Source organism: Hyperoodon ampullatus (genome assembly GCF_949752795.1).
Source record: "Hyperoodon ampullatus genome assembly, chromosome: 6".
Taxonomy (NCBI): domain Eukaryota; kingdom Metazoa; phylum Chordata; class Mammalia; order Artiodactyla; family Ziphiidae; genus Hyperoodon; species Hyperoodon ampullatus.
This window is the reverse complement of record NC_136919.1, coordinates 3,865,938-3,885,854: the sequence shown is the minus strand read 5'-3', so window position 1 is coordinate 3,885,854 and position 19,917 is coordinate 3,865,938. Positions and strand designations below refer to the sequence as shown.

Genomic DNA, 19,917 nt, shown 5'->3' with positions numbered 1-19,917 from the left:
GGATGTGTTCTTGAGAGGCTCACGGGAGACAGACCCTGTCTCAGGGCTGCCTGGTGTGAAACCAGAGGTTTCCAGGGGTTGCAGGGTCCCTGGGTGGGGCTGAACCTGCCCTCCCCGGGGAGTAACCCCCCCACACACGCTGCCTGAGCCAGAGATGAGCCCCGTCACCCCCTTCCTCAGCCAGCAGGCTGGGCCACAGAGTGTGACCACAAGTTCCAAAGTCAGACAGAAGCCCCCTCCCACGACAGGTCAGAAACCCTAGCGGCTCACAGTTGGCCTGAAGTGGTCAGTTCTGGGAACCGGCCCTGTAGAGCTGAGTGCCCCAATGTGCCTCTCGCTCCCGCCGGGGATGAGGCGCAGCTGCCTGGGCCTTCCCCCTTCCCTCACCTCCGTACCACTTTGGCTCAGGCCGAGGTCTCTGCTGGGGGATCTTAGCTGCGGCTGGTCCCACTAAGCCATGCTGCTAAACTCAAAGCTCAGGGGGAGAAGGTCTGGGTTCTGGCCGCCCCCCCCCCCCAGAAGCTGCCTTGGTCCCTGTGCAGAGCTGAGAGAGGCATGCTGGGGGACAGGGACACTCCCTCTGCAGCTAAGCCCCACCTTACCCAGAACCTGCCTTCTATGTGCCGAATTGGACGGGCTTCCCAGGTTCTTGAAAAGTATTCAGGGATTCCCTACTTAGAAACCTAAATACCTACACACACACACCCTTTTAAAAAGCATTTTATTATGGAAAATAGCAAATATACACAGAAGTTCTGAGTATTGTATAATAAGCCCCTATTTATCCATCATATGGCTTTATCGGTTACCTTCTACCAAACTTGTTGCATCTATTCCCCACGGTTGTGTTCTGTTTCGTATTTGTGTTTTGCTGGAATTGTGTTAAGGAAATCCCCTACTTCAGTGTGTGTCTTGACACATCAGGACTTTTTGTTTTCAAAGCACAGTGACACTGTCATCACACTTAACAAATTAACAGCAATTCAGCTTCGAATGTGCCCATCCAGTTGGGAGGCACCGATGTCTGCTGGGTCCCTTTAGTGACATGAGCATTGACTGACCAGCAGATTCAGGTGCTGTCACCCTCATCCACTGGCCTCATTTATGGCTCCATAGCAATGACCAGTGATGACCAGGGGGATGCTTTTAGCTTTGTAATGATCTGTTTCAATCAGTTGCAGTCATGCTTTTTGCTGCCCTACTTGTCTCATCTCTGGCCTGAGAGCAGGCCCAGGTTGGGTCTTGTGTCCTTTGACGCACCCTCTGGTCTCCCATGCCTTCTTGCTTCCAGCCACCATGATGGCCCAGGCTCCTCCACTGCATTTCCTATCTTAGATCCAGCCTAGCCGTTGCTCCAGGGTGCCACCCTCCTTGGTGTGGAAATGGTGTTTAGACACCCCAATCTGGGCACCAGGGGGTGCTTGTTGCTCCTGGGTTTTCTTTACCTCTGGGGCTTTGGATTACACAGAGCTACGAAATGGACACTTTTTTACCAAAAAAAAAAAAAAAAAAAAAAAAGTTGTGAGTTCATATAGATATCTCCCAATGAAAATGTAAGATTATAAGGTTTTACTTCTCTGCGCAGCATGTGGGATCTTAGTCCCCCGACCAGGGATTGAACCCACACCCCCTGCATTGGAAGTACAGAGTCTTAACCACTGGACCGCCGGGGAAGTCCCTCTCTGATCTTACTCTTATTTCTTTTTCCACCTATGCTGAAAATCTTATACCACTAGCATAATTACTTTTCCTCCTATAACATACATATATTTTCAAAATAGAAAATATTATAATCATATAAATTATCAAGTATACAAATTTAAATAACAAGTGATAAATTATATAAAGTAACCTTTGATAAAATAATACGACCATCAAAGATCATTTAAGATTCTGTTGCACTCGCTTTCTCCTTAGGATAACTGCTGCTATGAACATACAGTCACGCCTCCAAGTCACTTGAACTAACTGTTTTCTCTGGCTAGAACACCTACTGATATAGTTAGGTTCCCTAAAACTTAAAATGGACGTTTCTCTGCCTGAAAACAAATTTTAAATGTTCCTTTTGAGCACCTTGTAAACAGTAAGAACTGTAGACCCTGATAATTATTGTGCTATGAACCTCTCAGACATCGCTCCCTGAGCAAAGGTATCAGTGGGGAAGTTAAGAGAGGTAAAGACACATGTCCAGATCCCACAGCTATCGAGTGGCAGTGTCAGGGTTGGACCTGTGTCTGTCTGATTTACAATGTCTGCAAATGTTAACACAGGTGCATTTGCCCTTACAGAATGTGCTCCAGCCCAGAAAAACATTTTTTAAAAGTATTTGTGCCATTAAATCAATTTCGTTAGTTTTCTACTTTGTCAGTTATACCAATTCAGAACTTTTGATACTTCCAACCTAGACTCTTTGGAAGGTCATAGATGCTCCAAGCATACAGTGGTAACCATGGAGTCTTTCTGAAGGAAAACATGCTTACCCACAAATATGTGGATCAAGTTTCAGGGGCATCCAGGCTCCCATGGCCTGTCCTTAAACTTCCTAACAGGTCCAGGGACCAGGATTCAAAACTCCCAGTTCAGACACTTGGATTAAGTTTTCTCCACCAAATTACCATAATGCGGCTGATACGTAACAACCACACTGCTCCAAGTTTTGTCTGATTTTCCCAGTTTTTTGTGAGAACCAAGGAGTCAGAAGATTGCCTGAGAGAGGAAAAAGCTACAGTCGAGGCCGTGCACAGCAAATCCCACACAATCCACAGCAGGGGGACCGAGGTGGCCCAGGCACGCAGGCCAGCCCCTCTTCCAGGTTAGAGTCCCAGGGCTCTTGGGAGATCTGTCAAAGAAAAACCAGACTACACTCCAATAAAAATTATTAAACACACACACACACACACACACACACACAGCTGGACAGTTGTTAAAGCAGCAAAAAGACTTTTTTTCTTTTTTTTTGGCTGCGCCGCATGGCTTGTGGGATCTTAGTTCCCCAACCAGGGATGGAACCCAGGCCCCCCGCAGTGGAAGCGCGGAGTCTTAACTACTGGACCGCCAGGTAATTCCCCAAAACAGATTTTACTCAGGATTATTGCAATAGGGAAAGAGAGACTTCCATATAGAGCTGAGCTCAAGTCCAAATACAGCCTGGGCAAGTGGGGTTTCCTAGCCAAACAAGGGTGAGAGAGAGTCTGTGGATGGAAACTTACTAAGAGGAGACACCAGGGGAGAGGGGCTTCCGGAGAGACTGACCTAACAGGATTCTTGCTGCAGACAGACCAGGGCGGTCAGCGATCAGCGGTGCGGGGGACGGCAGAGGATGGGGACCCCAATCAGAGATCACGGCGGGGCAGATATGGAGGGTGGGGCATTCCGGTTAAAGCAATTTAGCCGGATTCTTGCTAAAACTGGACAGTGCAGAGTTGAAGAAAAGGTCAGGGAGCCTGAGTAGAGTTTGGTCAAGGAGAGGATCTTTGTCAGACCTCAGGCAGTGGCCAAAGCTTTCTTGGCTGAGATGAATGCCCCTAAAGTTGGTCTCTAACACAGGGTCAACCAATGAACACATTGGACAGACCCAGCCAGGAAGCCGGGGCGGAGGTTTTTTTACTGGACAGACAGTGTTAGAGTCTCCCAGGCACTTCAGGGCATGCTTGTCCTGTGTCTACCGATCACCTACTCTGTGCAGGACCATGTGAGGCCCTCACTAGTAGATGAAGAGGCAGCCACCCCCCTATTAGTGAACCGCAGGCCCCCTTCCCTCTCCTGCCCGCTTCCTTTCCTCCTCGGCTACTATAAATAACACTGCACTGAACATCCTGGAATGGTCCCCTCCCCCCTATTTAGAATTACCTCCTTTAGAACAGATTCTTAGAACTGGAGGAGCTGGGCAAAGGTGTGAGTCAACAAGTGCATTTCCTTGTCACTGGCAGCATCCCTCAAAACCTTTGTGCCCCGGCCCCACACTCGCCAGCCCAGCCTGCACGGCCTCTTCCCAGCGTCCTGACTCCTTCCCACCTACAGCCGCCCACCCCTCCCCACCTTTCTCCAGCCTCTCTCCAGTCACTCTGCGTCACAAAAAATCTGGGCACAGGAAATGGTAGGCGGACAGGCAGACAGACAGATGGACAGCTGTGTATCTGTAGGTTCCCTGTGGCCAGAAAGCCCGGCCCTTCCTTTTCCCCGGGAAGCCCTCAAGGCTGGGCTGGATCTCTTGTCCTGCCCTCCCAGGACTGTGCTGCTGACAGCGAGAAGCCCTCATACTCCAAGGGCGGGACCACCTCATGATGCTCAGCTCCCCACCCCACCTCGAACCGCACAGCCAGCCGCTGCCCAGTAGCCCGTGGCCCTCTCTGTCCCAGAAGTCACGCGCCCAGTTGCCTATCAGCACCCACTGCTGAGCTGCAGGCACGGCATGGGGACGAAGCAGGCCCATTTCCCCAGGAGCGAAAGCAAGCCCTTGTCGAGGCGCCAGAATGCAGTGCGCTTTGCACCCAGCCAAGCCCCAGCCCTCCCCACGTCCCCTGCACCTGTGCCATCTGCCTCTGTTCCCAGGTAGGCAGTAACCTGCACAGGTGCACTGTGGGGAACAGGTCACACGGCAGCAGCCGACCCTGGGAAAGATGAACTGTCCCAACGTGTGTGTGTAGGTTTGTGTGTATACGTGTGTTTGCACGGGACCTTGGCCCAGCCCGAGCCCTCCTGGAAACAGCAGGTGTCTCCTGACCCCAGGTACACCGCCTGGAGTTCGGCCAGCCTGGAGGAAAGGGTAACGGTAGGAGGCGGGGGAAAGGGTCCCTCCTCAGGCAGCTCTGGGCTGTCTCCAGGCCCATAAATACTGCAGGCCCAGAGGGAGGGCCACACAGAGGCAGCCACACACCATGGGGCGCTGGGAGCCAGTGGTCTTGGGCCTTGCCTGCTGCCTGGCTGTAGCGAGTGCGGCGAAGGTAAGTGAGGGTGCAGCAGAGGGGTCGGGCCAGGGGAGGGGTCCCTCTCTCCTCCGCTGAGCCAGACCTGGACACTGGGGACAGGGCCCAGCAGAGGGAAGACAGGCAGACAGAGTCACTGGCAGAAAGAGCCAGACTGAGAAAGAGAACCCGACAACAGACGAATCCGCCTTTCCCGGGCACTTACTCTGCATTTTGTGCTTTGCTCTTCGCAGGATGACTCAGGCTGCCAGATAAAATACTGGGTGCCCGATTCAACTTGAACTTCACATAAACCACGAGTAATTTATTTTTGGTATATGTTCCACCCAATATTTAGGACATACGCTAAAAAAAAAAAAAAAAAAAAAAAAATCATTATTTATCTGAAATTCAAGTGTAACTGGGCAACCTGAACTTTTATTTGTTGAGTTGGCCACCTGACCCACAACACCCCTCTGGCTCCTTCCCCTCTCTAGAGATGTCAACGTTGCCCCTCTTTTCTGGAAGGGGAGACAGGGGCCCAGAGCAGACAAGGGGTTTGTCCAACTTCACACAGCCACAGTGGCTGAGCAGGAACCTGGAACCGGGGCTGGTCCGACCCTGGAGTCTGGCTCGAAGTGTAACCTCCATCTCCTGGCCCCCCACCCACCTGCTTGCTACAGCTCCCCTCCCCAGTGAGAGTCAGGAGGCCCAGCCAACCCTCCTGGGGCAGCCATAACGCCTGAGCTCCCTCACTGCCCTCCTGCAGCGTGAGGGACTCAGGGCAGGGAAACACTTCCAGGGTGGAGAGAACAGCCCCACGCAGAGCGGACCATGCCGGTCCCTCCACCCCTCATGCTGATCTCTCAGGCCCTGCTCTTCCCACCCTCTGCTGTCCCGAGGTTCAAACCCCTGCTGCCTGGTTCTGGGCACCTTCTGCCCCCGAGAGAAGGTCACTCTTCTTCAGGGGGGGCTCTTTTCTGGGTGCTGAGGGGGCCCTGGTTCCCTCCGTGTTGCTCCAGAGCCAGCGACGCCCCTCCCCACCGGCCTTGATGGCCAGGGTCCCCATGCCCTGCCCCGCCCCGGGGCCCTCAGGCTGATCTCAATCACACAGACACTTCTGAGCTGCTACCCGCCCGGCGCTGACCTGACCCGTGCTCTCTCCCAGCAGCCAGGGAGGCTGATCGGGAAAAATGCCTGGAGGCCGGGGGTGTGGAGGCTCCTCGGGGACTGGACGGGGAGAGAGAGAGACAGGGGCCAGCCTGGGCTTGCCGCCTGGGCCCAACCCCCAGGCGCCCGGCAGGTGTTGCTTCCAGCCCCTTCCTCTCCAGTTCCAGCCCGCCTGATCCCCAGCCCGGCAAGGCAGGGGGCCCCTCTCAGCATAGACTTCGGAGGGCAGCTGGGATCCCGCCAGGCCTGGGATGTGGGGCTGCCCTGCCCTTGCCCACCTGGAACCGAGCGCAGGTGAGAGCCAGGAAGCATGGACCTGTGCTCACCCCGGACCATGGGGTGAAGCACTGAGAGGGGAGAAGGGCCTGGCTCTGAGTTCAGACAGCAGTTTCCCAGCAGCGACTTCAAACAGGAAAGCCTCAGTGTTCCCTCCAGGAACAATGGGTAGATGAGCACTAGCCCCCCGGATGCTGGTGAGGATTGGACGCATTGGTCTACGGGGGGCCAGCTCTGCGCAAGGGCTGGATATGCAGCAGCGGTTCCGGCGCCCTTGGGGTGCTGGGTTCTTTCCCGGCTTGGAGCACAGGGGCTGTGAGGACTTGAGGGGACACCGTCAGGGGAGATGAGCGGAGGAGAAAGACGGGCCCACCGCTCAGGGAGCGCACGGCTGGGCGTGAAACATTCAGTGTCCATGGTGCACCTACCACTGCTGGCAGCTGGACAAGCAAACGGGCCACGAGGGAGATACTGTCGTCACCCATCTTACAGGAGGGGAAACTGAGGCTCAAGGGCATAGGTGGCCACAGCGAGAATCCAAACCTCCACCCGACCTGTCCCGGCCTTCTTGGAAGGCTTTCCTGAGGACACACTGCTTGAACCAGCCTCCTCGGAGATCCAGGGAGCAGCACACCCAGGGGGCGAGTGGGGAGTGAGCCCCCTCCTCAAGCAATGGGGGCAGGTGGCAGGGGCCTCGGCCTCAGGTGCAGATGAGCCCCTCCTTGAAGCTGTCTCTGGGGAGCCTCTGGGCACCCGGGGCCTGCGGGTGGGCTCCCTGCCCCCAGGGGCTGACCGGCCCAAGCCCCCCTGATCTCCCACCTCCCATCCCAGCTGGGTGCCGTGTACACAGAGGGCGGCTTCGTGGAAGGCGTCAACAAGAAGCTGGGCCTCTTTGGCAACTATGTCGACATCTTCAAGGGCATCCCCTATGCCGCCGCCCCCAAGCCCCTGGAGAACCCTCAGCAACACCCCGGCTGGCAAGGTGGGTGTGGGTGAGGGTGGGGCAGGCCCTGTGGCTGGGGGCCCATCCTCATCCCACCCCCTCCGGCCGTCCCCAGGAATTCTGAAGGCCAAGAACTTCAAGAATCGATGCCTGCAGGCCACCATCACCCAGGACAGCACCTACGGGAAAGAGGACTGCCTCTACCTCAACATCTGGGTCCCCCAGGGCAGGAAGGAAGGTCTGCTCCCCCCACACACCCTCCAGCTCCCCGGGCCCTGCAGGAAGCCCCCAAGTGGCCAGAGGCCCGGTCCCCGCCCCTGGGTTGTGTCTGGGGGCTTCAGAGCTGAACTTCCCTGACATCAGCACAGAGCGGGGAGGGGGCTCATCTGGGGTCCCCGGGCCTGCTCCCCCCGCCTCAGTCTCCAGAAACCTGCCCGTCATGATCTGGATCTACGGAGGTGGCTTCCTCATGGGGGCCGGCCACGGGCCCAACTTTCTCAGCAACTACCTGTACGACGGGGAGGAGATCGCCACTCAGGGAAACGTCATCGTGGTCAGTTTCAACTACCGCGTCGGCCCGCTGGGCTTCCTCAGCACCGGGGACTCCAACCTGCCAGGTCCGCTGGGCACTTGGGGCACTGGGTGTGGGAGTGAGCATGCCCGGCCCCTAAGCTCTGAGCCCAGCGGGGACACCCCTCAGCAACCCTTGTCCTGAAACAACTCCCGACATCCCCCCAGAAAGGCCCAGAATCCTGCCTGCAGAGTGAGGGAGCTGGAGCTGGACCGTGAGACACAGCTGTAGCAAAAGAGAAGAGGTTGCCAGCCAGACCCAGAGAGAGCCGGGGGGAGGGACAGGGAGCCAAGTGAAAGAGACAGGGGCTGGGACACCGAGGCAGTGACTCGGGACACGGAAGCCCCAGGACAGACGAGAGGGCCTGTGGCCCAGCGGGAGACAGCTGAGCGGCCCTGGCCGTCCTGCGCCCCTTCCCGAGCCTGGGACCCGCTCCCACAGCTCCCAGCCCGCCAGCCTCCTGGGGACGCTGCAGGACGTACCATCCTGGGGCTCCAGAGGGTCTCCGCACAGTCGGGGACATTCTCATCCCACCCACACGGACAGCGCACCTTGTGTGGGCCGGGCCCCTAGCACCCCGGTCTGGGCTGAGGGTCCCCGATGAAGGCCCCTGCCCTGTCCCCAGGTAACTACGGCCTTCGGGATCAGCACATGGCCATCGCTTGGGTGAAGAGGAACATTGCAGCCTTTGGGGGAGACCCTGACAACATCACCATCTTTGGGGAATCAGCCGGGGGTGCCAGCGTCTCTCTGCAGGTCTGGGGACCCCTAAGGGGGGTGTGGGAGGGGGTGATGCGGATAGGGAGTAGGGGGTTGGAGCTGACGTGTGGGGTGTCCTTGGCCGAGCCCTGGAGACGGGGGGCGGGAGGGCAAGGCTGGTGACAGAACCTCTGTGTATTGCAGACCCTCTCTCCCTACAACAAGGGCCTCATCAAGCGAGCCATCAGCCAGAGTGGTGTGGCCCTGTGCCCCTGGGCCATCCAGAAGAACCCCCTCTTCTGGGCCAAAAGGGTAAAAGGAGGAGCTGTGGGGGGGAGGAGCCTTCCTCCTTTCCACTCTGTCCTGGACCCCGTGTTCTCTGCCCTGAGCACTGCCTCTCCCCAACCCCCAGATCGCAGAGAAGGTGGGCTGCCCCTTGAAGGATACTGGCCGGATGGCCAGGTGTCTGAAGGTCACCGACCCCCGTGCCCTGACATTGGCCTATAAGATGCCCCTGGCAGGCATGGAGTGTGAGTAGGGGCTGCTGGGCGGGAGACACAGGGGCTCCACATTGGGCTCCAGGTCTGATCCTGGCTCTGTCGCCAGCTCGCTGGCATCCCCAGGCAGCTTGCTGCCACCACTGCCCTTGCAGGCCTCAGTGGCCTCGGCCGTAAGGGGAGGAGGGGCCGTTCTTTCCTCTTGTCTTCGGTGGGTCACGACCCCTTTGAGAAGCTGATGAATGTTTGGTTCCCGTCCCCCAACAATGCACACATATGCAGTCATCTGTACACAATTTTTGGCAGACTCATGGACACCAGACCAAGAGCCTCTGTACTAGACGAACATTCATTCCTTCTTCCACTCATTCATTCAACGACATTTCCTGAACACCCCCTGTAGCATTTGGCCCTTCCAGCTCTGCTACTCTGTACCCCAGGAAGGTCAGGGGGACCCCAGCAGCAAAATCCTATGAGTGTCAGTCTCATCAGCCCAGTAGGTGAGAATTCTCTCTTGCTCCTTCTTCTAAGGCAAAGCATAATGGGACCCCATCATTTGTATTTTACCTAATGTGAATTAAACCATAAGTGCTAGGCAAAATGAAACCAAAGCAAACAACATGGCCCCAAACGCAAACCAACTTCATGTCTGAGGGTTCCGCATCTGGGGAGTCAACCAACTGAAGATGGAAAACATTAAAAAAAATAAAATTCCAGGAAGTTCCCAAAAGCAAAACTTGAGTTTGCCTCTCCCTGGCAACTATTTACATAGCGTTTGCATGGCATTTACAACTATTTACATAGCATTTACATTGTATTAGGTATTATAAGTAATCTAGAAATGATTTAAAGTACACGGGTGAATGTGGGTAGGTTATATGCAAACGCTGCACCATTTTATATAAGAGACTTGAGCACCTGGATTTTGGTGTCCTGGTAGCAATACCCGTGGATTTGCAGGAATGCGACTCTATTTCCTTTTGAGCTGAACTGGAGGGAAAACGGGCCAGGCCTAATGAAGGCAGGGCAACCCTCTGCCCCGAGCCAGCCATATGGTCCTTTCCAGGCCAGTTCAGGGGTTCTCGCACCATTTCCGGCTAACAGACTGGAACCCAGCGCGGAGAGGGGGCACTCTTTCTCCATCGGTCCCCTCAATGATTTCGAGGCCTTCCTCCTCCCTGATTTAGGCCCAGCAAGAAAAGAGGGACAGGAAAGGGACATCAGCTGCAGCGAGAGGACAGTCTTGGCCCCTGGACCAGTGGTTCTCAACCTGGGCGATTTTGTGCCCAGGGAACACGTGGCAGAGTCTGCAGACACTTTTGGTGGTTGCGGCTGGGGAGAAGGTGTTACTGGTGTCCAGTGGGTCAAGGCCAGGGAGGCCGCTAAACACCCTGCACTGTGCAGGACAGCCCCTACGACAGAATGATCGGGCCCGAATGTAGGTAGCGCTGAAGCCGAGGAGCCCTGGTCTCCATCAAAGGTGGCAGATCTCCACCGCGGCCTCAGGATGGAGTCAGCTCCTGGCCCGGAGGTTGAGGGGCGGGGCGGGTGGGTACCGGAAGGTGTGAAAACCTGCTGCTCTCCCCACCCCGCACCCCAGACCCCATGCTGTTCTACCTGGGCTTCCTCCCTGTCATCGACGGAGACTTCCTCCCCAGTGACCCCATCAACCTGTACGCCAATGCTGCGGACATCGACTACATAGCAGGCACCAACGACATGGACGGCCACATCTTTGCCAGCTTTGAGATGCCAGCCATCAACAAGAACAAAGAGGCCATCACAGGGTAAGTGGGGGGGTGGCACAGGGACAGTGCCCCAGGGCAGCTGGGGGAGGCATCGACCGAATGAGGAAGTCCGCACCGTGGCAGTGATGGGGGGTCGCCCGTGGCCTTCTGCGGCATATAGGGGTGCAGATACCCTTCTGTGGGCATGGGGTGGAGGATCCAGTGTCAGCTTGGACTCTGCAGGGAGGACTTCTACAAGATGGTCAGCGGGTTCACCGTCACCAAGGGGCCCAGAGGTGCCAACGCCACCTTTGAAGTCTACACCAAGTCCTGGGCCCAAGACTCGTCCCAGGAGAACAAGAAGAAGACCGTGGTGCACTTTGAGACCGACGTCCTCTTCCTGATGCCCACGGAGATCGCCGTGGCCCAGCACAAGACCAAGGCCAAGTGAGGAGGGGGGCGCGGGGCTGGCCCACCTGGGATCACGCACCTTCCCAGCGAGGCCTGTGAAGGTGGGTGGCTCCCAGGTGTCCGAGAGGCCCGGGAAAGGCATGCTCAGTCCCCGCCTGTGCCTGCACCATCTGCCAGGCCTGACGGGGCTTGAGAGGGCCCCTCTTCCCCTCCCAGCCTTGAGGGCTTTACAAAACCCTCCTGTGACCCTCTGCCCAGTGCAGCCCTGCACGCTCTCCCGTGCCCCGTAGCTCTTCCCATCGGAAAGTCCTGGAGTCTGCCTTCCATCCCTCATGCTGTGTAGAAGGAAGGAAACACTGGGTGATGTTCTCTGCCGTGGGTTTTGAATTCGCCAACTTTCAAAATAAGCATGTGGCCACATTAAAAACCTCCATATAATAATAGCCAGTGAAAATAAAAAATAAGTTAGGAATGCTTAAAAAGTAGAAAGATAAAATTACACCTAGAGGTCTGGGATGAAAGCTTTGCAATAAATTTAGCTCTGAGGTTCCTGTCAGTCAAAGCAAAAAGGGAAACATCTGAGGGCATATACTACCTTGTCCAATCAAATCAAGAATACAAATTCACTTGCAGAGAAAAACAATCTGTTTTTTTTTTTTTGGCTGTGCCATGCAGCATGCAGGATCTTAGTTCCCTGACCAGGGATTGAACCCGTGCTCCCTGCAGTGGAAGCGTGCAGTCTTAACCACTGGACCGCCAGGGAAGTCACAAAAACAATCTTTCTTGATACTGAATTATGAAAGGAAGATGCCTCCCTACGTTTGGTGGAGGCGAAGTATGAATACAATGGAAATTGTAGAACCCATGCAGTCATAAATTTGGCCACAGCTTTCCTTCCCCCAGGTGTAATGACCCAGATCCTTCCCGAGTCTTTTTTTAAAAAATACTTTATATTTATTTATCTATATATCTATTTATTTATTTTGTCCATACCACGTGGCTTGCGGGATCTTAGTTCCCCGACCAGGGATGGAACCCGAGCCCTCGGCACAGAAAGCGCCGAGTCCTAACCACTGCGCAGCCAGGGAAGTCCCCTTCTGAGTCTTGTGGGAATTCCCCAGACCCTTCCCTGCTCTCCCCATGGCCTTCCCCTGGGGCCCCATCTCCAGGGTGGGCGGCCCCAGGTGAGCACCCTGCCAACACGGGTGGTCTCCACTGCCCTCCTCAGGAGCGCCAAGACCTACTCCTACCTATTCTCCTACCCGTCTCGGATGCCCATCTACCCCCGCTGGGTGGGGGCTGACCATGCAGATGAACTCCAGTATGTCTTCGGGAAGCCCTTTGCCACCCCGCTGGGCTACCGACCCCAAGACAGGGCTGTCTCCAAGGCCATGATCGCCTACTGGACCAACTTTGCCAGAACTGGGTAAGGCAGCGGTGAGAGTGGCCTCCTGCCACCTTGCCCTGCAGGGCTGGGGTCCAGTTCCTGTTCCCTCACTTACACCTAACCTCCCTGAGCCTCGGTACCCCCATCTGTGTAAGGCTCAGAGCTCCTGGCTGGGCCTCAGGATGCGCACGTGCCCAGCCAGTGCCCAGGAGACAGGGAAGTGCTTACGGGGCAGAGGGTGGAGGACTGCCCAGGAGAGCCGGGGCAGAGCCGGGCCAGGGTCCTGGGTCTCCAGCCTGCCGTGAGCCCCTGCGCCCCAGCCAGCTACCCAGCCTTTTTTCTCACTCTGCAGGGACCCTAACATGGGCCACTCGCCTGTGCCCACGCACTGGGATCCCTACACCCTGGAAAGTGGCAACTACCTCGAAATCAACAAGAAGATGGATGGCAGCTCCATGAAGCAGCACCTGAGGACCAATTACGTGCAGTACTGGACCGTGTCCTACCAGGCACTGCCCACGGTGCTCGGTGAGGGGGCCACCCCCGCGCCCCCCGCGGGCGACCCTGAGGCCACCCCCGCGCCCCCCGCGGGCGACCCTGAGGCCACCCCCGCGCCCCCCGCGGGCGACCCTGAGGCCACCCCCGCGCCCCCCGCGGGCGACTCTGAGGCCACCCCCGCGCCCCCCGCGGGCGACTCTGAGGCCACCCCCGCGCCCCTTGAGGTGGCTCAGATGCCCATAGTCATTGGCTTCTAATGTCCTTGGCCTCCAGAGGCCCCAGGGTGGGACCCCAGGGCCCACCTTCCCTCCCGAGCTCTTCCTGAATAAAGCCTCATCCCTCTCTGTCTGGCATCTCCTTTTGCTCCCAAGACCCACAGCTGGAGGAAGGGGGGCCCTCAGCTCTCGTGACAGCACCAGGCGCCCGGCCCAAGGGGTTCACCCTGATCTGTCAGCCCTCAAGCTCCAGGAAGCTGACAGGACCATCCTCATTCTGGAGAGGAGGAAACAGGTTCAAAGAAGTGAAGCGTCAGGGCCAGGACTGGGATTCCGGCGTGGGTCCCCTCCACACAAGGCTGGGCTCTGCAGGCGGTGGCCGCCTCTGGACCAGTAGAGCCCAGTCACGGCCAGGTCCTCTGGGGTGCGGGGAGGGACCTCTGTGTTCTAACTACGGTCTGGGGAGAGAAACGAATTCTGCCTCCAGCTGGATGCGAGTCAGTGAGAGGGTAAAAGCATTGCACTGGGAGGATCAGAAGCAAAGGGTGCAAGAGAGCTGGGCGTTGGGCAGTGCCCGATGTCCCTGGCAGAGCCGGCGGCGGGAGGCAGAGGTCAGAGTCAGGGTCATCTCCACCTCTGGGAGTCTAGCCCAGGCACGTGCCCAAGGTCATCAGAGCAAGATTCAAACCCAGAGACTCCACAGCCAGTGCTTGCAACAATGCTGGGGCTTCTTCTCCCGGCTCCCCTCCATTCTTTAGTCATGTGGGGTGGGGGTGAGGGATCAGAGATTCCGGAGTCCTGAGCAGCTCAGCCTGGGGGCGGGGGTGGTGGTGCGAGTGGTGCAGCAGCACCGGGGGGCCAGCCGGCCACCCTCCCTCTCCAGCAGCCGATGGAAGGCTGAGCCCGGGCAGCGAGTCCTGCAGCCCCACGCAGCAGAGCTGAACAGGGGGCAAACCTGGCCCACCGAGGAGCAGGGGTCACCCCAGGCTGGCCTGTGACCACCTTGGCGGCTCTGGGCTTCCTGGCCTGGTCGGGTGTAAAAGACTGAGGGAGATAGCCCCTTGCTGCAGCGTGGGCTCTCCCGGTGACTAGCCCTGCTCTCGGCCAATGGAGCCCAAGGATGCGATGTATCCCTGCTCTGCGCGCACATGACTTCTCTAAGTGTTTCTAGCTGCTGGGTCTGCTCTCAGGAGCCTCCTCTGGGCCTGGACAGTGCTGCGACGTGGTACTTCTCCCCCTTGCTGGGGGAGAGAACAGCTATGCCTATCATTCAGGAAATCATGTCCCTGGATGGCTGGGCCTCATCACAATGGCCGGCATCCGGGTGTGTGCTCAGTCCCTAGGCTGCACAGGCCTCCCTGGCAGGGGCGAGCCCTGCTGTGTGTCTGGGTGACACTTGCAGCCGTCGGGACAACTTGGGGACGCCTCGTAATTCGTGTGGCTCTTGCCTTTCCAGGCTTTATCCAGGGGATGAAGCTGAAAATACCAAGGTGCAGGCCAGAGGCCTGTCCAGAGTCCTGGAGGCTCCCTGATGGGCCAAGTGGTAGCCCTTTAACTCCTATCATGATGAAGCCCCGGGGGAACACACAGGTGAGCTCAGGTCAGAGTCTGTTTGCCACCCTGATGAGATGTGGTGCTTCAGTATGTCATTGGCAAGGCTGTGCCCAAGCGTGTCTGTGGGTTGGCCGTCTTGGGGGCATCCCCCCCTCCCCGCCCCCATGCCTCATCTTTCAACCTTCCCCATGGGAAAGGTTCAAACAACCCCCCTCCCCATGACATAGCCAAAACACAGACTTGGACAAAGAACGCAGCCATTCTAGGGGACTGCAAGCTCTAAGGGCTCTGGCCCAGCTAACCTTTAGGACAAAGTCAGTACCAACACAACTGCATTTGTAAACTGGTGATTGTGTAAGACGGTGGACCTCAGAACCACACGGCCTCTGACTTTATCTTGGCTAGAGAGGGACAATGCAGGGGTCCGTCACTGGCAGGAATCAGCCTCCTTATCCTGGCAAACTAGCGCTCACACGGGATTCATCAGACGCCAGCCCGGATGAGTGGCCACCATGTGCCCGACAGAGAGCGGCAGGACGCCTTCTAGCGAGTTTCTGGGTGAAATCAATTGTATGAAGAGTTGCAGAAAATCCTAGAGTTGCTGTAAATCCTAGTTCACAAGAGCAGAAATCCTTAAGGAGTGAGGCCCAGCTGTAGCCTTAAAAGCTGCATCACAAATACTTCCCCCGGACGGGAAACCAGCAGGAAAAGGAATTCTGATGTCAGAGACAAGGATTCCAGGAGGTCAAGGGTCGATCACAGGGCCCTGGAGCATGCAGAGCCCCCGCTGTCCATAGCCCACTGGCTAATAATGACCCCCTGGCCTGTTCCTTCCCACATTGCACTTTTTGATCTGTTGACAATTTCTCCCCACTTAGTGCTGATGAAATTCCAGAGTTTGACCTTGAAATCTACAAGTGGTAGGCTGGTGGTCAAGACACTCTAACAGGACGAGGAGAAAATGCTCCCTCTTCCTCGAAACCTGTAGAAATCAGCTTGCATATGTCAATCCCAGTCTACTACATATAAAATAGATAACTAATAAGAACCTACTGTGTAGCATTCTGAACTCTACTCAGTATGCTGTAATAACCTATATGGGAAAAGAATCTAAAAAAGAGTGGATATATGTATATGTATAATTGATTCACTTTGCTGTGCAGCAGAAACTAATACAACACTGTAAATCAACTATACTCCAATAAAAATTAAGTAAAAAAATATTTTGCCAATAAGAAAAAGAAGAAAAGCAGCTTGGAAGGAAGTTATTTTTTAAGAAACTGGGATAAAAATATATATAACATAAAAATGTTAATTTTATAAACAAATAAACATTTATTTAAATATTAAATTATTAAATAGATTATTTATTTAAAGATTATTTATTTATTTATTTATTTATTTATTTATTTGGCTGCGTCGGGTCTTCGTTGTGGCTCTCGGGCTTCTCTCTAGTTGTGGTGCGCAGGCTCCAGAGCGCGCGGGCTCAGTAGTTGCGGCACGCAGGCTCTCTAGTTGTGGCCCACAGGTTTAGTTGCCCTGCGGCATGTGGGGATCTTAGTTCCCCGACCAGGGATCGAACGCACGTCCCCTGAATTGGAAGGCAGATTCTTAACCGCTGGACCACCAGGGAAGTCCCAAATATTTTATATTTAAAAATATGATTCAGTGACATTAATTCCATTCACACTGTTGTGCAACCATCACCACTATTTCCAAAACTTTTCATCACCCCAGATAGAAACTTTATACCCATTAAGCAGTAACTCCCCATCACCCCCCACCTCCACCCCAGTAATCTCTTCTACTTTCTGTTCCAATCAATTTGCCTGTTCCAGATATTTCTTACAAGTGGAATCAGTGTTTTCAAGGTCCATCCACGTTGTAGCATGAATCAGAGCTCCATTCCTTTTTAGATCTGAATAATATTCCTGTGCATACTGTTGACGTACAATTGTGCATAGTATTCTCTCATAATCCTTATTTCTGTAAAGTCGGTAGTGATGTTCCCACTTTCACTTCAGGTTTTAGTAATTTGAATGTCTTTTTCCTCTTTTTTTTTCTTTAGTCAATCTAGCTAAAGGTTTGTTAATTTCGCTGATTGTTTTTCAAAGAACCAACTTTTGGTTTTGTTGATTTTCTGTTTTTCTACTCCTCTGTTTTGTTTCTCTCCCTATAATCTTTATTATTTCCTTCCTTCAGCTAGCTTTGGGTTTAGTTTGCTCTTTTTCTAGTTCTTTAAGGTGTAGGGGTAGGTTACTGATTTGAAATCTTATTTTTTAATGTAGGCATTGACAGGAGTAAAATTTCCTTTGTACTACTTTTGCTGCATCCTATAAGTTTTTGGTACATTGTTTTTGATTCCTTTCATCTCAAGGCATTTTCTAATATCCCTGTGACTTCTTCTTTGACCCACTGGTTGTTAAAGAGTGTGTTGTTTAGGGCTTCCCTGGTGGCGCAGTGGTTGAGGGTCCGCCTGCCGATGCAGGGGACGCGGGTTCGTGCCCTGGTCCGGGAAGATCCCACATGCCGCGGAGCGGCTGGGCCCGTGAGCCGTGGCCGCTGAGCCTGCGCGTCCGGAGCCTGTGCCCCGCAACGGGAGAGGCCACAACAGGGAGAGGCCCGCGTACCGCAAAAAAAAAAAAAAGAGTGTGTTGTTTAATTTTCACATATTTATGAGTATTCCAGCTTTCTTCTCCTATTGATTTCTGGCTTTATTCCACTGTGATTGGAAAAGATACTTTGCATGATTTCAATCTTTTAAAACTTACTGAGACTTGTTTTGTGGTGTAATATGTGGTCTATGCTTGAGAACACGCCACATGCTCTTGAGGTGTGTTCTCTGTTATATTCTATATACGTTAGCTAGGTCTGATCTGATGTACGGTGTTGTTCAAGCCCTGTTTCTTTTTTTTTTTTTTTTTTTTTTTTTTTGCTGTACGCGGGCCTCTCACTGTTGTGGCCTCTCCCATTGCGGAGCACAGGCTCCGGACACGCAGGCTCAGCCTCCATGGCTCACGGGCCTAGCGGCTCCACGGCATGTGGGATCTTCCCGGACCGGGGCACGAACCCGTGTCCCCTGCATCGGCAGGCGGACTCTCAACCACTGCGCCACCAGGGAAGCCCAAGCCCTGTTTCTTTACTGGTCTTCTGTCTGGTTGCTCTAGTCATTATTGGAAGTGAGGTCTGAAGTCTCCAACCATCTCTTTCTCTCTTCAATTACATCCATTTTTTTTTTTTTTTTTTTTTTTTTTTTTTTTTTTTTGCGGTACGCGGGCCTCTCACTGCTGTGGCCTCTCCCGCCGCGGAGCACAGGCTCCGGACGCGCAGGCCCAGCGCCCATGGCTCACTGGCCCAGCCGCTCCGCGGCATGTGGGATCCTCCCGGACCGGGGCACGAACCCACGTCCCCTGCATCGGCAGGCGGGCTCCCAACCACTGCGCCACCAGGGAAGCCCAATTACATCCATTTTTGCTTCATGTGTTTTGGAGATGTGTATATGTTTACAATTGTTCTATAATCTTGATGGATTGAAACTTTAAGCGATATAGACTTTCTCTCTTGTTACCTTTTTGACTTAGTCTGTTTTGACTGATAATAATATAGCCGTTCAGCTACCTTTTATTATTTTCACAGAATATCCTTTTCCATCCTTTATTTCAACTCTTTCATATCTTTGTAGATAGGTGGATCAGGTTTTTTAAAAATCCATTTTGGGCTTCCCTGGTGGTGCAGTGGTTGAGAGTCTGCCTGCTGATGCAGGGGACACGGGTTCGTGCCCCGGTCCGGGAGGATCCCACATGCCGTGGAGCGGCTGGGCCCGTGAGCCATGGCCGCTGAGCCTGCGCGTCCGGAGCCTGTGCTCCGCAATGGGAGGGGCCACAACAGTGAGAGGCCCGCGTACCGCAAAAAAAAAAAGAAAAAAATTTGTTTTTGGCCACACCTCGCAGCTTGTGGGATCTTTAGTTCCCTGACCAGGGACTGAACCTGGGCCCTCGGCAGTGAAAGTGCAGAGTCCTAACCACTGGACCACTGGGGAATTCCCTTGGTTGATTTTTTTTAATAGTGCACCATTTTGATTCCTTTCTTTCCTGTGTATTTCTAAAAAAATATTTTCTTATTGATTGCCTTTGGGATTACAAGGAACATCTTAAACTCATAACAGTCTAGTTTGAATAATACCAAATTAGTTTCAGGAGTATACAAACATGCAGCTCCTATGATCTCCATCCCTCCCCCTTTATGTTGTTGTCGTCACAGATTATGTCTTTATACATTCTGTTCCCATTAACACAGACTTATACTTATTGTTTTATGAATCTGCGTTTTAAGTCATATAGAAAAAAAGAAAAGGTACAAACAAAAGTGCAACAATATAGGCTTTTAGACTTACCTATCAGTTACCTCTCCTAGTGTTCTTTACTTTTTCATATGGCTTTGAGTTACAGTCTAGTGCTCTTCCATTAAACCCAAAAGGCTCCCTTTAGCATTCCTTGTAGGCAGGACTATTAATAACAAACTGCCTTAACTTTGTTTATCCGGCAACATCTTAATTTCCCTTCATCCTTAAAGGATAGTTGACTACATATAGAATTCTTCTTCTTTCAACACTTTATTTTTTATTTTATTGTTTTTGGCCACACCACTTGGCATGCAGGATCTTAGTTCCCTGACCTGGGATTGAACCTGTGCCCCCTGCAGTGGAAGCACACAGTCTTAACCACTGGACTACCAGGGAATTCTCATCTTTCAACACTTTAACTATGTCACTCTATGGCCTTCTGGTTGCCATGGTTTCTGATGAAAAAAATCAGCTGTTAATCTTATTGTGGATGGACCCCACCCCACCCCTTGCACATGATTGTTTCTTTCTTGCTGCTTTCAAGATTTCCTTTTTGTCTTTCAACAGTTGTGTTGTAATGTGTCTTGTGTGGCTCTCTGAGTTTATCATGCTTCGAGTTCACTGAGCTTCTTAATGTGCAGATTTATGTCTTTCATCAAATTTGAGATGTTTTCAGCCATTATTTCTTCAAATAATCTCTCTCCTTCTGGGACTCTCTTTATG

General features: G+C 53.8%; 1 protein-coding gene across 1 annotated transcript; it reads left to right on the top strand.

Moving 5' to 3' along the window:
* Positions 1-4,681: 4,681 nt before the first annotated feature.
* On the top strand, positions 4,682-13,340 carry CEL (carboxyl ester lipase; the record flags this gene model as incomplete). Its single annotated transcript, XM_079706661.1, has 11 exons — positions 4,682-4,943; positions 7,182-7,332; positions 7,409-7,531; positions 7,713-7,910; positions 8,490-8,620; positions 8,768-8,875; positions 8,976-9,093; positions 10,661-10,847; positions 11,031-11,234; positions 12,427-12,624; positions 12,938-13,340. The coding sequence occupies exons 1-11, from the start codon at positions 4,878-4,880 to the stop codon at positions 13,338-13,340; spliced, it is 1,887 nt and encodes a 628-aa protein (XP_079562787.1). The 5' UTR covers positions 4,682-4,877.
* Positions 13,341-19,917: the final 6,577 nt, after the last annotated feature.